The sequence below is a fragment of the Equus caballus genome, chromosome 14, assembly GCF_041296265.1.
Source record: "Equus caballus isolate H_3958 breed thoroughbred chromosome 14, TB-T2T, whole genome shotgun sequence".
NCBI lineage: Eukaryota > Metazoa > Chordata > Mammalia > Perissodactyla > Equidae > Equus > Equus caballus.
This window is the reverse complement of record NC_091697.1, coordinates 62,324,876-62,344,992: the sequence shown is the minus strand read 5'-3', so window position 1 is coordinate 62,344,992 and position 20,117 is coordinate 62,324,876. Positions and strand designations below refer to the sequence as shown.

Below are 20,117 nucleotides of genomic sequence, written 5' to 3'. Positions count from 1 at the left end.
CGAGGCTTTAAACAGCGGGACCCGCCCCGCGCCCGCTGCACTCGCGCGCTAAGTCGGCTCCCGGCGCCGTTCGTGCCGGCCCGGGCGAGCGGCGGCGAGCGGGCGGCGGGGAGAGCGGCTCCCTCGTCTGGCGTTGCGGCTGCCGCCACCGCCGGCCGGGGGCGCGGAGGGCTTGCAGCCCGCAACGTCCGCCAGCCTCTCCGGGTCCGCCAGGGGTTCAGGCGGCGATGGAGCCAGGGCCCACGGCGCCCTCCTCCGGCGCCCCGAGGCTGGCCGGGGTCGGTGAGGCGCCGCCAGCCGCCGCGCTGGCCGCCGCCGGGGTGGATCTTCCCGGCACGGCCGTGCCCTCGGTGCCTGAGGATGCTGCGGCCGCGAGCCGGGCCGGCGGCGGGGTCCGCGGTGAGGGCGCCGCGGCAGCCGGGGATGGGCTGGGCAGACCCCTGGGGCCCACCCCAAGCCAGAGCCGCTTCCAGGTGGACCTGGTTTCCGAGAACGCCGGGCGTGCTGCTGCTGCTGCGGCGGCGGCGGCGGCCAGTGCTGGTGCAGGGGGCAAAGAGACCCCCGCGGAGGGGAAAGCTAGCGGTGAAAGCGGGCCGGCTAAGGGCAGCGAGGAAGCCAAGGGCCGCTTCCGCGTGAACTTCGTAGACCCGGCTGCCTCCTCGTCGGCGGACGAGAGCTTGTCGGATGCTGCGGGGGTTGGAGGCGATGGGCCCAACGTGAGCTTTCAGAACGGCGGGGACACGGTGCTGAGCGAGGGCAGCAGCCTGCACTCGGGCGGCGGCGGCAGTGGGCACCACCAGCACTACTACTATGACACTCACACCAACACCTACTACCTGCGCACCTTCGGCCACAACACCATGGACGCCGTCCCCAGGATCGACCACTACCGGCACACGGCCGCGCAGCTGGGCGAGAAGCTGCTCCGGCCCAGCCTGGCGGAGCTCCACGATGAGCTGGAAAAGGTGAGCTCTCCCGACCCTCTCCCTGCAGCTTTCTCACCAGCCCTCCTTCCTTCCCCAACCACTGGTCCCGCTGACCGCGGGATGTGCCGCCGGCTCTCCACCCGTGATGTGGCGGGAATGGACGTGCACGACTCGCTAGCATCTTTGGCTTCAGCTGTCAAGGGTAGAATTGCAGAGGAATGTAACTTAATCTCTTAAAAGTTTGCAGCGGGTTAGGTTAGTGACATGACATGGAAGAGGCTGCACTTAACAGCCTTCTCCATCCGGTTATATCTCTCATGTACACTTTCTCACCCACGCTTAACAATTACCATCTCTCTGAATGACAGTTGTGCTTGTGGGCCCCGAGAAGGGAATGTGCAGGAGGTGAGGACGTCTCTTGGGAGAGAGTGGAGAACACCTACCATCTGTGGCCTTTTTAAAGGTTGTATTGTATGGCTTATGTGCACCCATTAGGGGTCCCAAGAGTGGGAACGTTAGTGTTCGAAGGGAAAATCTTAACAGGGTGTGTTTGTGGTCTGTAAATTATTAAAAGCTCAATTCTTGCAATCTTGAATATGCAAAGGATCATAGAAATATTAAGTCTTGGGACATGCTGTCCCTGATAATGCCATAAATCCATTTTTTTATACTGTAAACATTTTGGGAGAGGACTACATAAAAAACAAAAAATTGGCGAGGAGGGGCAGAGTCTAAAAAGGAGCAAAAGAAACAGGAGAAATGTTTTTTACTGTGGAGGATGTCCAGAAAGACGTTCAGGGGTCTTGCAAAGTAATTATACTTTGTGAACAGAAAACCATCGCTATAAACTCTATTGATTTCTGTAATTCTATTTTTTATGACCATTTGTGACTATTTCTTCAGGGTACACAATCGTTATTTTGAGATATGTTCATGCTTTTGAGATTTGATTAATATTTAACATTTTTATTAGCTGGGATTACTTGAAGTCACACTTTACAAGTAGATAATGACTACATTGATGGCATTTTGTGAATGCAGAGAGTTGGTACCATATAAGTTGAATCAATCATAGTGTGGAAGAGTTTAAATACAGAAAGTATGTAATTTCTTTTGGATTTGGTTATTTGATCTCATATAGTCATTTCATACAAGACTATACTTATCCCAATGTTTGATAAATGTAACATTCATACAATTTGAAATAGTTACAGAGGTCCCAACCCTTATAGCTTATTGATTGTTTAAAAGCCTGACATCATTTAGCTTTGAACTACTGCTGTTATTCCATTGTGGTATTTTGTCATATCAGAAGAAAAACAATTTTTAAAACACTTCTTTTATTCATACTCCTGTAGTTTCTCTCCAGTCTATTATTTTTTTCCTTTCAAAACTCAAAACCTTTGTAGTGTAGGTATGTAACTGATAATGTTCGTTAGAGCATTTTTATTATTATGGAAAATATTATGCAGATACATTTGGGATTTATTTCACCAAAGCTGATTAGTTTAGCAGTAAAGCAGTCTGTATTTACCTCTATGTTTTGGGAAGGATTTTTTTAATTGAAGGATGTTATATTCTTTGAACTTGTATGCTTCCTAGGAAAGTTTTTGTTATTTTAAGTTAAATTCTCTCAACAAAGCACTTCAAGTTCTCCAAAACTTTAGGGATTGTTTGTTTTGCATTTTTGGTCAGTTTACAGTGTCTAAAAAAGAATACCTGTGTTGTTAGCTGAAGAAGTCACCCAGTCTCTCAGCCTCAGCTTCCTCAGCTTTGAGGGTTATTTTGAAGATTAGGAAAAAAATGCACATAAAGACCCATGTTCAGTGCCTGAAAAATAATGCCTAATGTAGTTTTTATTTTGGTCTTAAATTGGCCCTTCAGAAAGTACATAAACTCTTCGATTTTAGATTCTCTTAATTTTTACATTATTAGATGGATGTACTGTGCAAAATGTTACGTTCAGTGTTTCATTTATGCGACAAGTAATGAATTCTTTGTAGTTTTTTACCTTCTACCACTTGGTCTTTTATAGCCAACAGGTTATATTAGGTTAAATAAGCATAGAACCTCAGATGGAAATTAATTTTGATTAGAATTTAGCAAAGGGATTAAAGAAATGTGTTATATTAAGGAGTACAAATCTGGCTAAAGAGATCTACACTGTTGAAGGAGGATGGGAGAGGGGTGGTAGCATAGGTTGGCCAGATCGCCAGAAGCTGTTCCTCACCCTGTCTAGATTGGCTTCTGGCTTCTTTAAAGCCTTTTCTAGCCGTACCTGAATCATAATATTTAGAATTCTGTAGCATTTAATTCTATCACTTGATTGATTGTCATGTAGTCTACCTTGGTCACTAAGTGCTTAAGTGTCTACCTTGGGTCTAACTCAGTGCTAGAAACTAGGGAAGAACCAAACTAGTAAAAGACAAGCACCAGAAACTTGTTAGGGGAAAGGACTATGTTGTCTTCCTTCTACTTGAATTTCTTTCATTGCCCAGCACTGTGACTTTTTAAAGTATTTTGCCTGTAAGTCCAACTGAAGAGGAATAGTTAAGTATCCATGGTGCATCTTGCTGCCATTCTAGGGCCAGGACTCATGCGTTCTCCATTTGTCAAATATTTATTAGGGAGAGGAGTATCTTAGGTGTTGGTAGCATGGCTGTGGCACTGTGGAATGATGCAGTGATTAACAAAACAGATACTGAGTGTCTAGACATATGTTAACCAAATCTTTGCACAAGTAACATATTTTTTTCCAGTGCTATGAAAGAAAAGTGTAAGATGCTTAGTGAGGATATAATAGGACCTAATTTTAATTGGTGTGTTGGGGAGGCCTTTTTCAAGAAGTGTGACAATGAAGCTGAGACCTGAAGGCTAAGTTGATAATAGGGCAGAACAACCTTCCAGGTCAAAGGAACAGCATATGTGAAAGTAGTGAGGTGAGAGAGTGATTTGTCTAAAGAACTATAAGGAGGCTAGTAAAAGATTTTATTATAAATGTAGTGGAAAATTTTTGAAGGGTTTTGTGTGAGGTAGCAACATAATCTGTTTTGTTTTAACATCTCTGCCTGCTGGTTGGAGAATGCATTGGCAGGGGCAAGAATGGAACCAGTTACATTACGGTGGTTTGGGTTACAGGTAATAAGGGTTGGTGGCAAAATGAATTGGATGTAGGTGGAATGGATGTGAGAGGGAAAGAGAAGCTGATTCCCAGGTTTTGGACTTGAGCAACTGAATAGATAGTGGTACTGTTGCCTGAGTTGGGAAAGAGTGGAGAAGAAATAGGTTTCAGGGTGAAGGAAAGAATTCTGTTTGAGCAGCCTATAAGACTTCTTAGTCAAGAGTCATTTTGAGGAAGAGGGGGCAGAATACATTATATATGTATGTAAGATATATACATGTATGAAAATGTGTATATATATGGAAATGTGTGTGTATGTATATAGTATATGTATATAAATAGTCAGAATAATGGGTGTAATTACTTAGGAGAATGGGTAGATAAGAGAACAGAAATAGGGTCTGGGATTGGGTCTAGAAAATGTCTAAAGGTAGGTTAGAGATTGAGGAGACACTGGCAGAGAAAGGGAAGAAGGAGCTGCTAAGCTGGTGAGAAATAGCCAGGAGAGCAGTGTTAGGGAAGGTGAGAGACAGGAGTTTGAAAGAAGGCAGAAGCTCTTCAAAGTTGATGCCAGGAATTGATTTTTTTTTCAGTATTTCAAAACATAAAACCAAAGTAATGATTCCTGCCCCTACAAGAAGAAATTCAAAAGTGAAGGGTAAACAAAAAAATAAGTATTTGATGGACAACTTCAATGTGTGATGGAAAGCATGGTTATCAAATGTGGAAAAGTATAGTGGTAGACAATCCATAATAGCTCCTACTGGATTTAAAGCATTATTGAAACAGTTTTAAAAGGTAATATTACCTTTGCATAGTTGTCCTTAGGCCAGGGTTTGAGAACTTTTTGCTGCTGTTCTGTCAAGTCTGTATATGGCCTCTCTATTTTAGCCTTTCTCATTTAAAAAAAGGGGAAAGTAAAGGAGCAGCTATACAGAGTGTCTTTTACGTCTCACTGAGCTTGTTGGCTTTTTCGTTTAATTCCTAAGAAATAGGTTTCATACACATTTTACTCATGAAATGGGCTTGTAGAAGCTGAAGAAATTGCTTAATGCCAATCTCATTGAAAGTGGTACAGCTGGAATTCACACCCAGTTTTTTTCTGACTCCAATGCCAAGACATAGTAGCTCCTCTTTCTTGTTCTCTCTTCTTCCTACCTATCCCTCCGACCTGCTCTGAGAAGGCAGGGATGTTGAAGGGGACACGTTGGGGATTACCAACATCACCTATCTATCTTGACCTCCTGAGAGCAGAATGATTACATAACTGAGAGAAATGAGGAATTCTTGTGATGATGTAATCATTGATTAATATGACTCTTTCACTAGGACCTGAGCTTGTGTCTCATTTATCTCCACACAGAGATGGGCCTTAATGGAGATTTGTTCATTGAATATATCAAGGTGGGCAGTTCTTCCCGCTTAACAAGGACTTTAGGTAAAACACTAAACAGCTGTGTTATCTTCTCCAACTCGGTATGGCTGCTTCTCTGAGTGGGCTGTGTTGATTCTTGGACAAGAATCACACAGTACATAGCTTGAGTCCTTGTACATCATCCTGGAGGGACAAGAATGGGTCACATCCCTGGGGGTAGGGAGTAGATTAGATCTAGGTCTAAGTAAAGTTGGGACTCTGATAAGAAACACATTCATGTGGCAAAGTCACATTTGGACTATTTCACAATTTTGCCAGGGACTCCACTCTGCTAAATCAATCCATGCCACCAGAGCTAAAGTGTGGTTTACCCATAATACTGTATGCATTCCCCAAGTATATGCTAACTGACTGCCCAGGTAGAAGGAAAGGTAAATTTGAGGATTTAAAATGTGGCAAAAAATCCATATACTGCTATCATAGTTGATGTCTTCTCTGTGAGTGTTTGTGTTCATGCTCCAATTTCCAATCCTGTGAGACTGGAATTGAAAGGACCAAAATAGCGTTTCTTGGTTCCTCTGTGTTGAGTGTGTTTGTTTTCAAAATTTCGTTTTTTTCTTGCTGAGGAAGATTCTCCCTGAGCTAACATCTGTGCCAGTCTTCCTCTATTTTGCCCGTGTGTCGCTGCCACAACATGGCTGCTGCTGAGTGGTGTAGGTCTGCACCCAGGACCTGAACCCAGGCTGCTGAAGCGGAGCATGCCAAACTTAACCACTAGGCCACGGGGCTGGCCCTTCAATAATTTTTAATTACATGTTTCATATATGTGTTTGGATAGTCTGTAGTACTAGCCAAATTGGTTCCATGCTGAAGCAAAATGAGTATGAATGTAGTTATTTAACAAATCCTTACTGAGTACTAACAACAGCACTGTTCTAAGTGCTGGGGGTACAGCAGTGAACACAACAAAGTCGTGAAACTTTCATTCTAGTGGCAGGAGACAATAAAAAAGTAGGTCAGATGTAACTGCTGTGAAGAAAATTAAAGGTGGATGGACGGTAAAGACTGGGTGGTGCTGTTTTAGAGGAGTTAGAAAGGACCTCTCTGAGAGGTGAGCAGTCACAGAAGGGAGTGAGGGATTGCACCACGCAAGTATCTTAGGGGAAGAACACTCTAGGCAGAGGAACTGCAAACACCAAGACCCTGAGATGGCAGTGTGCTTGGTGTGATTGAGAAACAAGGAGGCCAGCAAGACTGGAGTGACAAGAAGGGAGAGTGATAGGAGAGGCCAGAGCAGCAGTGAGGAACAAATAATGTAGAACCTTGTTGATCATAGTAAAGACTTAGGGTTTTACTCTGAGTGATGTAGGGAGCCAGGGAGCGTTTTGAGCACAGACAAGATATGATCAGACATGTGTTTTTAAGTTCTCCACACAGCAAACAGAGTGATAATACACTGTAAGGGGCTCAGGGTGGAAGCTGGGAGACTAGTCAGAAGGCCTATTGCAGTTTTTCAATTAAGATGATGGTGATTTTTACCAGATAATAATGTTTGATAAAATGGGAAGTGTTCAGATATCTGCTGGATATGTTTGAAAGGTAGACTTGTTGGGATTTGCTGATAGGTTGGATGAGGGGTATATAGAAAGATTAGTGCCAGTTTCCCCCCTGTTTATAATCAGTGTTTATGGATATGGGGAAGACTGGGGAGAGCAAGTTTGGGAGGTAGACTCAGGAGTTGGATTTCAATCCACAAATTCGCTCTATAGTGGGGCAAACACTTACACAATTGCAGCCACTGGTTTGTGAAGTAATAGAAGTTAAGAAAATGAGCTTTAATTTGTAGCATAAAAATGAATGTGCTTTTATGTTACAAATTGCAGGTAGAACCATGAAAACCAGTAGTTTTTCAGATACCATACAGAGGAGTGGGGAACTGGTGGGTTGATTCCACAAAGTAAGAGTAAGGGATGGACAAGAAGCAGAACTCCTTAAAATACTGAAGTTAGAAACATATCGATGATTTCCCATTTAAAATGTAAAAGCTATCATCTGCCAGGCGCTTTATTATTCTTCTGTTTCTCACTAGAATCTGTACCAGTGCTGTCTTAAAGCTATTATGAAAAACTTGGAGCTGATAGAGAACGTGGCAATTTCTAATTAGTAGAAGGGGAAAATCTGAAAAGCAAAAATAGCTTAGTGGAATATTGTCTCTTTGCAGAAGCTAATTACGGCTGGTATATTTGTAGTACCCTTTGGCTCGGAAATTTCTCCGCTTTAAATTTTCACTATGCTGTTCCTGAACATTCACAAATTAGATACCCGTCTAGGTTAAGAATTCTAGAAGCCACTGGGATGGTTCTTTGTTGGGTTGTGTGGAATAGTTCCTCTAACAGTGTAGCTTCTAACAGAGTTTGGTGTGTGAGTCATTTTGGAGCTTTATTGCAGCTGGGTGGCTTGGTGGGGCATTACTGATTGCTCCAGCAGAGGAAGACTTAGCGGACCCGCGAGGACCCCGGCCGTCTGCTCTAGTGTGGCTTCCACCTCATCGTTTCACCTAAATAGTTCTTGTTAAAGTCACCAGTGACCTCCATCCTTATCACCAATTCCAGGAAACTTTTTTTTTCCTTCCCCGTCAGCTTTCAACGTTCCAACATTTGATGTTCTTTTAACGTCTTCTTGTCACTTCCTTGGCTTCCATAACACCAATCTCTTAATTTTTCTTCTCCCTGTCTGGCTCTTTCAGCAGTCTCCTTCATCCCTGAACTGGCCGTCCTCAAGGTATGATTCTGGCTTTTCTTCCTCTGTGTTCTTTTTTCTTTCCTTATGCTATATCATCTGTAGGCTAATGACTCCCCATATTTTGTCTCCTACCTATACCTTTTTCTGAGTTCTGGGCATTTAATGCCTGGCGGACGTTTTTGCTTTATGTCTCAAAACCACCCCCAGATTCACAAACTTAGGATTTTCTCCCTTCCCCTCCAAAAACGAAACAGCCCAGGCCTCTTCAGTGTGTTCTGAGTCTCTGTGAATGGTAGCACTATTCATCATATTGCACAAGTGAGAAACTTGTGAGTCATCCTTGATGCTTTCTCTCATCCTGTTCATCACTGAGTTCCTTCTGTCAGCTTTAATTCCTAAATATTCTTTTCATCTTCCCTGCTACCATCCTAGACCAAACAGTAGCATGTCCCTCTGCAGTAGCCTTCTAACTGAGTTCCCCGTATTCACTATGCCCTCCCGTCATTATTGCCCCCAGAATGATCTTTTTAAAACAAAATTGATCATCTCATCCCTTGGCTTAAAACTCACTCTGCATCTCTGGCCTACCTCTTCTTCAGTGTTTCATTTATTCAATGGCACAATACTTCCTTTGGCCGTAGGGCTTTTGACATGATAGTGTCTATGAACTCTTCCTCCTTTCTCCCCCATACACACACTGTTAACTTTTTAGTTTTAAGATGTCACTTCAATCCTTATTTCGTCAGAGAGAAAGCTGTTATCCTCCAGTCTAGGATAAACCCCTTTTCCCTTAGAGCCCTTATTTCACCTAGTGATAATATATTTATTAATGTGATTATTTGAGTCAACTTGAATTGACTTCAAACTCTGTGAGAAGCAGAGTATGTCTGTGGCTGTTTATCATTCTGTCCCTAGTACCTTGTATATAGGCCTGACATAGCAGACCCTCAGTCAATACATGCTGAATAATAGAACTAATTCTTTATAAATTAATGTAGTACAAGAGAATCTTAAACACTTTTACATACCTTATATTTGTTATCTAGAATCTCTCAAAGCCATTTGACAAATTGCTACAAGTTGCACATTTGGAGGTTAGGATGGAAAGGAGCTGAGTAACCTATCCAAAATCGTAGGACATGTAACTGGCAGAGCCAGTTGGTACTTGAAACAAATATTCTGACTCCCAGTTGGTGTTAATTCCAATATCCTACAGTTTAGAACTGTATAATTTCTTGTTATTTTGATTTTGTTTTATTTTTAAATATCCATGATAGTTGTTTTTTAGTTCATTGGAGATAAATTAGAAGAGATTTGGACTGGTCAGGTTTCACTGTATGGTTGTATCTTTTCCTGGTACAAAAATCTTCAAAAAAAAAATTTAAGAAAGTTTCTTATAAATGGAATCTTACTAAACTTTTTCTTTTTAAAATTTCCTCTGCCTTTACGTATCGGTATCTCTCAAAAGTGTGACCTAAATTCTTAAATGTTCTAGGGTGGTGCTTTCTAGTACTGTAAGCACTAGTTACATAAGGTGTTAAGCCAAGTTTAAATTAAAATTAAAGTTAAAAATTCATTCTTTAGTGACTTGAGTCACATTTTAAGTGCTCAGTACCCACATGTGGCTAGTGACTACCATATTGGACAGTGGAGATAGAGAACGTCACATCCACCATCACAGATCTATCAGACAGTACTGTCCAGGGAAGTGAAAGAAAGTTTTTTCTTTCCCTCATTCTTCCTTTCTTTCTTTCCTTCCACATTAGATAGCCACCACTAGTTTAAAAGCGTTAAATTTAGATTTTTGTCTAATTTTGCATGGATCTTTCCTCAGAGAAAAGTGTGTAGAACGTAGTAGGCCCTCAATGAAGTATTTATTGAATCAGTGAAATATCTCTCTTTTCAGTCTGAGAATGGAGATCTGGGTCTTTAATTAGAAAGGCTGTGAAAAATTTCATAATATTGTATAGAGTGGTGGAGTTTCCAAAGCACTCTGTAGCTTTCATATCTGTATTTGGTCTTGAAATCTATCTTTGGAGGAGGTGGGTGAAGGTTTTGGAGTAGCAGTCTCATTTTGCAAGGTCGTGGTTTGCCTAAAGTCACATAACTAATACTTGGTGAGGTTGGATCTTTTTGAAACTAGGTCTCTGTCTCCCTGTCCTTTTCTTTGGACAGTGATTCCCAAATTTCTAAAAGAATCTCTTGGAGAAGAATTACAGCCTCCTTTCTCCCAAAGAGTATACACCCTTATCTGTGGTTTTGCTTTCTGTGGTTTCAGTTACCTGTGGTTAATTGCAGTTTGAAAATATTAAATAGAAAATTCCAGAAATAATTCACAAGTTTTAAATTGCCCGCCGTTCTGAGTAGCTTGATGAAATCTCAGACTGTACAGCTCTGGACATGAATCATCTCTTTGTACAGCGTATCCATGCTGTATATGCCACCCACCCATTAGTCGCTTAGTATCTCTCAGTTATCAGATCGACTGTTGCAGTATCACATGCTCATGTTCAAGGAACCCTTATTTCACTTAATAATGGCCCCAAAGTGCGAGAGTAGTGATGCTAGCAGTTTGGATATGCCAAAGAGAAGCCTTAAAGTGTTTCCTTTGAGTGAAAAGGTGAAAGCTCTTGACTTAATAAGAAAAAAAATCATATACTGAGGTTGCTCAGTAAGATCTACAGTAAGAACAAATCTTCTATTTGTGAGATTGTGAAGAATGAAAGAGAAATTTGTGCTAGTTTTGCTGTTGTTCCTCAAATATGTATACATAGAAGAAAACGTAGTATATATAGAGTTCAGTGTTATCCATGGTTTCAGGCATCCATTTGAGGTCTTGGAACGTATCCCCTGTGGATAAGGGGGGACTAGACTACTGTATATGTAGTTTTCGAAAAGCTTTCCTTGGTGATTTGTATAGAGCCAGGTTTGCAAACCAGTATCCTAGACCATGTTGAGAGTCTTACACTTTGGTTATCTCTGTGACAATAGTATATAGTTATTTTCTTTAATGTGCTGATTCTCAAACTTTGAAATACCCTTATATAGATAAGTGCTAACTATTTAAAGATCTGGCTTTAACCCTTAGATAACTGTATATTGAATTGCATTGTTACCAGTTAGTGCACATCTGCCGTATTTCAGGAGCTCTCTAGTCTGGGCACAATAACCTTGCAAACCAAGTAGTTTACAGATAGATGAAGTCAAAGGCTACTAGCAACTTGCCCAAGTTTCACACCCAGTAAGTGGTAGATGCTGGATTTAAACCTAGGCACATTAAACTAACCTCACATTAAACTCATAACCTAAGCTCACATGTGAGGTGTTAGGAGAAACGTATGTTGCTTATTAGGTCCCCTATTAAAATCCTACAGGGAAGTCAGACATACAAATACTAACTGATAAATTTGAATCCTGATGAGTTCACATGAAAAGTTGGCCTCGATATTACCTCTCTTTTATAGAACCTAATGGTTTCAGACATAAACCATCAGGCTTTACTATTTTAGAAATTAAGCTTTATGATAAATTACTCTTGAGTCCTGCTGACCTATAAATTTTTACAAATAACAGATTTGGTTTGTAGGCTTGGAGAGATTACGATACTGTCTCATCTATTTCAACCCCAGTTATTTGGCAGATTTGCTGATCAGAAACAAAGCTAATCCAGTAATTAAGCGAAGCAAGGGATTCACCACATCTACAAGTGGGGGTGCCTGTATAGTTACACTTTCTGTGTAGCTATAACAAATACAGCTACCTGATATCCAGAACCAGGGCAAGTTAGAAGGGAAAGTGAACACTGGCAGAGGTGGATCCAGAGAGAGCCAGCATGTTGTAGAGACAGAAGACAAGAAAATATTGAAAAGCAGAAATAGAGTTCTCAGAAAAATACAGGTTAGAATAGCCCTTTACAGTAGACGCAAAGATAGGACCTGAGTTTTGGTTATCACAGCATCTCCATCTAGGCTAGTGTTGGCACAAAGTAACAATGGTGTTTTAAATCTTAACATAAGAGTCAAAGAGCTACACATTTTTGGAAAATTGCAGTCTCAAGTCATCCTAAAATATCAAATTTCAAGAGGCTGAAGATTAATCCTTTCCAGGGCAGGACTTTGAAAATTTACTCCAAGGGTTTCATTGTGTTTATTTATTTAAAATGTTTATTATTATTTCATTATAAAGAGAAGTTTTGGGAAATAGAGAAAGTAAGTTAGACTTCAAATCCTTAACATTTTTTGCATTTTTATGTACATTTTAAAACTACAATTTTATATCCTACTCTTTCCACCTAGGATTAAATAATCATTAGTAAATAAATAGTCAGTTTTATGTCACCCATAATAATCTATTTAAGTGAATGTTTGAGATGTATATATACACACACACATACATACATCATAGAATACATGTACCGTAACTTTCATTTTCTCTTTGTACATTATTTAGTCCATTTACTTTTATTGTGATTTGGTTGCAATTAGGCCTGATAATTTTGCTGTTTGTTTTCTGAGGTTTTTTAGATCTGTTTTCTGTTCCTCTAATCCTCTTTTCCTGCCATCTTTTGTGCTAATCAGATATTTTTTAGGATTCCATTTTAATTCTTCTATTGACTTTCTAGCTATGTATCTCTTTGCATTGTTATTTTAGTAGTTGCTCTTCTTAGAAAGAATATTGAATTTCTTCAGCTAAAATATAGGAATTTTAAAACAGAATGCTTTGCTTTTCTTAGTGCTCTGGTTGTCATATACTTGATAAACCCAACAATATACTGTTGTGCTTTTTGCTTTCAACAGTTATATGGCTTTAAAGAAAAGAGAAGAGAAGAAAAATATATGGTATTTTATACTCACATTTATTTCCATTTTTTTTTTCATTTCTTCTTATAGATCTGTGTTGCCATCTGATACAGTTTCTCTTCATTGAGTACTTCTTCTAATGGAGGTCAACTGGCCACAAAATTCTTTCTGTTTTTGCTTATCTGAAGATGTCTTTATTTCACTTCACTTTTGACGGATAGTTTTATTGGATGTAGACTTGTTGGTTGACAGGGTTTTCTTCTTTCAGTCCTTTTAGTATGCACTTTCAATGGCTTCTGGCCACCATTGTTTCTGATAAGAAGACAGCCATTAATCATATCATTGCATACCTTTGTATGATATATTGGTTTTCTCTGGTTATTTTCAAGATTTTCTCCTTACCTTTGGCCTTCAGCAATTTGACCATGGGTAAGGGTGTTTCTCTGAGTGTATCCATTTTGGGTTTGTTCAGTTTCTTGTATCTGTAAGTTAATGCTCCTCACTGCTTCCTCCTTATGCCATTTCCGTTCTGCTGTTGAGTCCTAGTGAATTTTTTCATTTCAATTATTGTGATTTTTCAGATCTAGAATTTTTAATTTTTAAAATACAGCTTCCATTTCTTTGTTGAGATTCCCTCTCTATTATTCACTGATACCATATTTACCTTTAATTTTTGAGTGTATTTATTATAGCTATTTTGAAGTCTTTTTTTTTTTTTAAGATTTTATTTTTTCCTTTTTCTCCCCAAAGCCCCCCGGTACATAGTTGTGTATTCTTCGTTGTGGGTTCTTCTAGTTGTGGCATGTGGGACGCTGCCTCAGCGTGGTCTGACGAGCAGTGCCATGTCTGCGCCCAGGATTCGAACTAACGAAACACTGGGCCGCCTGCAGCGGAGCGCGCGAACTTAACCACTCGGCCATGGGGCCAGCCCCTATTTTGAAGTCTTTGTCTCCTAAATCTAACATCTGGCCCCACTTGGAGGTACTTTCTAATGATGGTTTTTTTCCTCATGATGGATTATTTTTTCTTGTTTTGTAATATTTTTGGGTGACAATTGGATATGTAGATAATACATTGTAGCAATTCTGGGTTATTTTTGGTTTATTTTTATATTCTTCTAAAGATTATTGTTTACTGTTCCAACAGGTACTTAACTTGCCTTGGCTCGAACTGTAAACTGGGTCCTCTCTGCCTGCTATGTAGAAGATGCTATCTTTTGTTTTATTGTTTCCAGCTGGTGCTCTTTTAGCCTGGCTCACTGGGGGGTGGGGTGATGGGGGATGGGGGGAGTTCCCCTTTACCTGTGTAATTTAGTGGTCAGCTGAGATTTGAGGCTTACATTCACCGTCATTCCATTTTTTTCTAGAGATTCCCACCTAATTTCCAATTCCTTTCCTGGCTTTTGGGCTCTCTTCTCTCATATTTCAAGCTAGTAAGGCTTCACTTTCAGCCATCCACCTTATACGCAGTTGGGGAGTGCTCGCAGTTAAAAAAGGCAGCAAACTCACGGATTTCACCCAGAGCACTCGTATCTATTAAGAGTATTTCCTTTCTGGTCTTTGCTTTTTTTCCATTCACCCTAGGTTCTTTTTCATGCACACATAGTTTAGCTGTCAGTCAGGGATTTAAATCTTGGTCTTTACACTTTCTACTTGTGTGACCTTCAGAAAAAGGACTTGCTACCTCTGATCCTCAGGTTCCTTCTAGAGAAAATGGGATAGATGATAATTCACAGTGAGAAATATCATATATTCATGTGAGAAGTACATGAAATACCAAGTGCATCTCATCCACTAAATGTAGTTTTTGTTTTCTACTTAATAAAAAGCATGTATATTGCTTTTTTAATATTTTACCCATTTATGATGCCGCTAGTCATGTATGTAAATCCTTGACAACTTTTGGTTCTTCTTATTTTAAAAGTAAAACAATTTGAAATGTAGATCACATAATTATATTATTTGATACTGGAAGGTTTAAGTTTTCTGGTAATTTGAATTAAAATGTTTTCAAGCTGTTTCTCTTCAGGCTCTTATTTTGTTGACATTAGCAACTTGTGTAGGATTTGAAATGATGCATAAGTTATGCTATTCTTAACATATTCTATTGTAACTCAGTCTTGAATGATTAGTAAAGAACAACATGATGGGCTAGGAAGGGGACTGAATTTTTTGACTGCAATCAGCAGTTCTGACTTGGTTCATTGCAAAGTCACATGGTCACACCATCCACTTTTATCTGTGGCACTTGAGTTTTGAGCTTTGCATTAATGCCACTGGATATTAATAGACCATTGTTAACCAGAGCAGATTGGATTCCTGTAAAACAATACTTTGTTTTGAGTGAGTAGTCTGTATGGGAGCATTACACTGAATACACCAATCACCGACAGCACGGATAGGAAGTGTTGGTAGCTTTGGGATGATATAATTGGCTAGTACTTAATGAAAAAATTGTTAGAATAAACCCAGCTACTTTGGCTTCTCAATTTGCATATATGTGCATCCATTTTTAGTTACTAATTTGGCTGTGCTTTGTGATATTAATTTAACATTTTGGCTTACCTTAGTATTAAGCAGATGCTATTAAACTATATGAGAAATTGTTATCTTTAATGTATCTTTATCAGTTCTTTAGCTCAGAAGTTTGTTTTTAAGATACAAATAGCATTTATTGGTGAATGTTATCATTTTTGAAATGTAATTTTGGATTTATTTAAATCAACAATCTACTTGTAAACAAAGTGATAAGTTCCTGTATATTAAGAGTACACTAAAATAAAGATTCTCCATTCCACTGGCTATCATTAACAGTGATTTAATTTGCTTGAAAAAGCTAAATCCAGAAGTTTTGCTTCTATTCTCAGACCATGCGATCTAACATTAACCCTAGCTAGTCCTGCTGTGAAGTACCCTAGCTAGTCCTGCTGTGAAGTACTTACAGGTGCCACCAAAGGAAGTAGCCAAGAGCGGAAGCTGTCATTTCCTAAACACATTTCTAGTGTTAGAGAAGTTGCAGAATATTTGTAGCAGTGTGAATGTTGGTCATCAAAGCCGCATTCTTCACACTGTACTCTATGGACTTGCGATGGTGTAGGTGATGAATCCTTTATCACCATGTAGAGTGGGGATGCCATATTTGTAGGTAAAGGTGAATTTTTTGTTTTATTTTTCCAGAGGTAATCTTAAACTCTCCAAATATCAAATTACAAGAAGCTATGTAGTAGAATCTAGATTAATGATGTTCTGCAGTATTTATTTTTATGTATTTGTTCAACACCCAGTTATTTAAGCTCATGACATGGGCAGTTGGAATAATAGTTCACTTATTTGTTATTTATAATAATAGTGAAAGTTTACTGAGCACTTACTCTGTTAATGTCAGGCAGTGTTATCAATCACTTAACGCATTTTCTGGTTTAATCTTTTTGTGTGTATGTGTATGGAATATAGCAGAAAAAAAAAGACATAAAGCATAAATGTATAACTTAATCAAATGATCATCACTCAGATCAAGAAATAGACCATTGCTGGCACCCCAGAAACCCTCTGTGTACTCCTTTCTAATCATATTCCACCCCCCGCCCCTCGCCCGAAGCAGCAGCTGTCCTGACTTAAAGGTGAGCATTTCCTTGGGTCTTGGTCTTGATCTTTTTTTTTTAATGGATTTTGTCACCTTTATGTATTCCTGAAGACTATTAGTCTAGTTTTGCCTGCTTTAAAACTTTATATAAATGGAATCATACAGTATATATCATCTTTTCCTGTTATGTTTATATTTGTAATTCATTCATTTTTATTCCTATTTATCTTCCATTGTATGAAATGCTGTAGTTTATTCTACAGTTATGGATGTTTGGATTGTGTCTAATTTTTGGCAATTTTTAACAATTCCAATGTGAACATTTTTGTACGAGTGTTCTGCTTCATATAAATATTCTGCATCTATAGGGATATACCTAGGAGTAGAATTGCTGGCTTAAAGGGTATGCGTATTTTCAACTTGAGAAGATAATGTTCAAACTTTTTTCCCAAAGTTGCTTATACTCCCACTAGCAGTGTATGAGAGTTTTTGTGTTCTATACAATCATCATATTTTCTCACTTCATCTTCTCAGTGTGGAGTAGATAATATTATCTTCATTTAACAGGTGTGGTAACTGAGGACCAGGGAGGTTGCTAGAGTTTCCATAGCTTGTGAGTAGCAGAGTTGGAATTTGAACCCAGATCTAACTTGGGAGCAGACACTTTAAATTTCAGTTCTCCTATTTCAGGATATTATTTGAAAGGAGAGATTGCCCATAAAGGCTCAATATTCATTTACTATGTCTTCAATAAAGATGACAGAAAAGGGCTGTGCCCTTGTGGACCTTCCATTTTAATCCATATTGAGGAAGTGGAGTTGGGTGCATAGATTATAAAACTGAGTAAATAAAAAGATAATTACAGACTGTGATATATGCTATGAAGAAAATAAAAGAGGAATTGATGAGAAGAAACTACGTGTTGGGTGGTCTGGGAAGGAGGAGGCTACATTTAGGCCAAGACCCCAAGGATGAGAAAGAGGCAACCATCGACAAAGTGCGTTACACGCAGAGGGAACAGCAAGCAAAAAGTCCCTCTGGAGAAAATACTTTAAAACCAGTGTTTCAGCAATAAAAGCAATATTATATCAAATTAAATATGATAGTTACAATTCTTTCAGTTATTTTCTAACTTAGAAGCTAGAAGTCTGAGTGGGTATAAAAACCTTCAAGGAAAATTAATAGAAATAGGAAAGTGGCCTTTGGTTGGAAAAATACAGAAACTTCATTTCTAAAACAGTCAGACTAATATTTATCTTTTCTTTAATCATGTCAAGTCTTATCATGTGTGGTAACAAAACATTGATGACAAATCTCAAGAATTCTGGTGAACAGTTTTACTTTTCAAGCCTTCCTTGCAGGGCACGGATGTGTAGGTGGGACCAGGGGTCAAGAGGTTGCAGTGGTAAAGCCTGAGGGAGGAAAGAACCTAGTATAACCTGGAACATCTGATTATAGGAGTTGCTAGCTTGAGCAGCTAATGTGGGTTTTTAATTGGAAAAGGATAAATCCTAGGTAACATAGAAACTGAGTGATTGGCCTATTTTCTCTACCCTTTCTACCACAATAGTCTCCAAATAAACTTCTAAAGTTAAGTAACATGCATAAGTCTATCTGCTACACAACTGCATATTTAAATATTTGACATGCCTGCCCAGATGGATTATATCTGGACACTGGCAGTTTTTCCCCTCCGTAGGTGGTCCAGTGTAGCTGTCTGTAACAATGCTATAGGGCAAAGAGTTTCATAGACATTGTAGACCCTGGGGGAATTTATTGAAAGCACAAGAGATTTATAAAATCCTTTCTAGTGACATCCAGTGCAGAACCTCTACTGTTGTTTTTATAAGGACCATGTCAGATGCCCTTAGGTTCTGTAGATTTGAAGGTAGAGGAAGGATGGAAAGATGAAGCAAGGGGAAGAGTGAAAATAGCTGGGGAATTGGGAAGTTCAAGCAGGACAGTTTCCTGAGTTGGGTGATTTGTCTATCTTTTGTCCTCTTGCCCAAAATAGATACCTAAAATAATTTACCTTGGCTCACTGTAATATGTGGAATTCTACCATTTAGAAGATTCTCTGTACTGCTCCATTAATAGTTGCATGATTTTGGGTAAGTTAACTTCTCAAAAGACTATTTCCTCATTTGTTAAGTGGGGATTATAATACCTGCCTCTCAAAGATGTGTCAATTCAGGGAAGTAGGACCTGCAAGCATTTGGGGAAGTGTCTGACACATCGTAGGCTTTTAGTAAATGATGGCTGTTATTAAAGTGAGCCAGACAGATTATGGAGGTCTGACATGCTGAGAATTCTTAGTTTATCCCATTGGTAATCGATAACTAGATCTAGATTATGTACAACTGTATTTTAGAAGAAACTCTTGCTTCTTGAAGGCAGAAGCTACTATTTCGTATCTTGCAATATTAGTACAAAAAAATCCAGTGTATATCACAATAAATGTAGATTGGGTCGTATTCTATGCCAGGGTTCACCTCACCCCTAAATATGCAAAAACAAATTATTTCCTAACCTTCAACCAATTCTTACCAAAATTGAACTCTTTGAGTCATGGGGGAAAAAAATCATCCATTATATTTTCCAAGTGTTTGTGTAGTTATAGGAAATAGTAAGGGAATTGCTCAGAAACAGATGGAAATAAAGTGTATTTAATTACTAAGGCAGCTTGTTACACTGCTAACTAGGCTTTCTCATATTACTTTTCATTTAGTGCAAGTGTTAATTTGGGATAGAATTTAAAACTTAACTTCTGGAAGAGAGTGTTTCAGTTTTATTTTTTTGTGATCTCCCTTAATGTTGGACTTGTGACTTTTTTGGTGGTTGTAGTTGCCAGAATTATTAGATAATGTGCTCTACCAGCATAATTTAATTGGATAACTTGAATAAGGGTAAACATTTTCATGTGTTTAAAAATTTTTGTATTCTCTACTGTAGCTACTACCCTGTACCTAGCACCTTCTTTTAAATAAGTAATTGTTAAATACATTAAAACTTTATGTATCCCCACTCCCCATTCTTTTCCTGTTCATATTGTTTTTTTTCTGGCAGTTTAGATTATTTGGTAAGATTGATTTACTGTGTAGAAAGGAATATCAATTGGGATTGGGATCTAAATTTTATTTCATAGATCAAAGTGTTAGAAAGCAGTTTAGTAGTTCTCTGATCTTCATTCAGCAAGGTGAATTTGTTTGACCCATATTTTGTGGTTGCAAAAAAATGATTAGTGGGGCCGGCCCCATGGTGTGGTTAAGTTCACATGTTCCGCTTTGGCGGCTTGGGGTTTGCAGGTTTGGATCCTGGGTGCAGACCTACACACTGCTCATCAAGCCATGCTGTGGTGGCGTCCCAGATACAAAATAGAGGAAGAGTGGCACAGATGTTAGCTTGGAGACAGTCTTCTTCAAGCAAAACAAAAGAGGAAGATTGGCAACAGATGTTAGCTCAGGGCCCTTCTTACTCGCCATAAAAAAGAAAAAAAGATTAGCCAATAAATATAACTTTGTCTTAAACTATCACATATTTATATCCTATTTTTCTTTCTTCCTTTGTAATTG

At 39.2% G+C, this 20,117-nt stretch overlaps 1 protein-coding gene across 2 annotated transcripts in view; it reads left to right on the top strand.

Annotated features, from left to right (window-relative positions):
• Positions 1-3: 3 nt before the first annotated feature.
• SLC12A2 (solute carrier family 12 member 2) overlaps positions 4-20,117 on the top strand; it is a 103,856-nt gene continuing 83,742 nt past the window's right edge. The window contains exon 1 of one of the 2 annotated variants that reach the window (XM_005599457.4): positions 4-965. In XM_005599457.4, coding sequence (XP_005599514.3) covers positions 228-965 — 738 coding nt within the window. In that variant the 5' untranslated portion in view covers positions 4-227. The remainder of the gene's footprint in view (positions 966-20,117) is intronic. The other variant, XM_014730697.3, reaches the window with a different exon arrangement.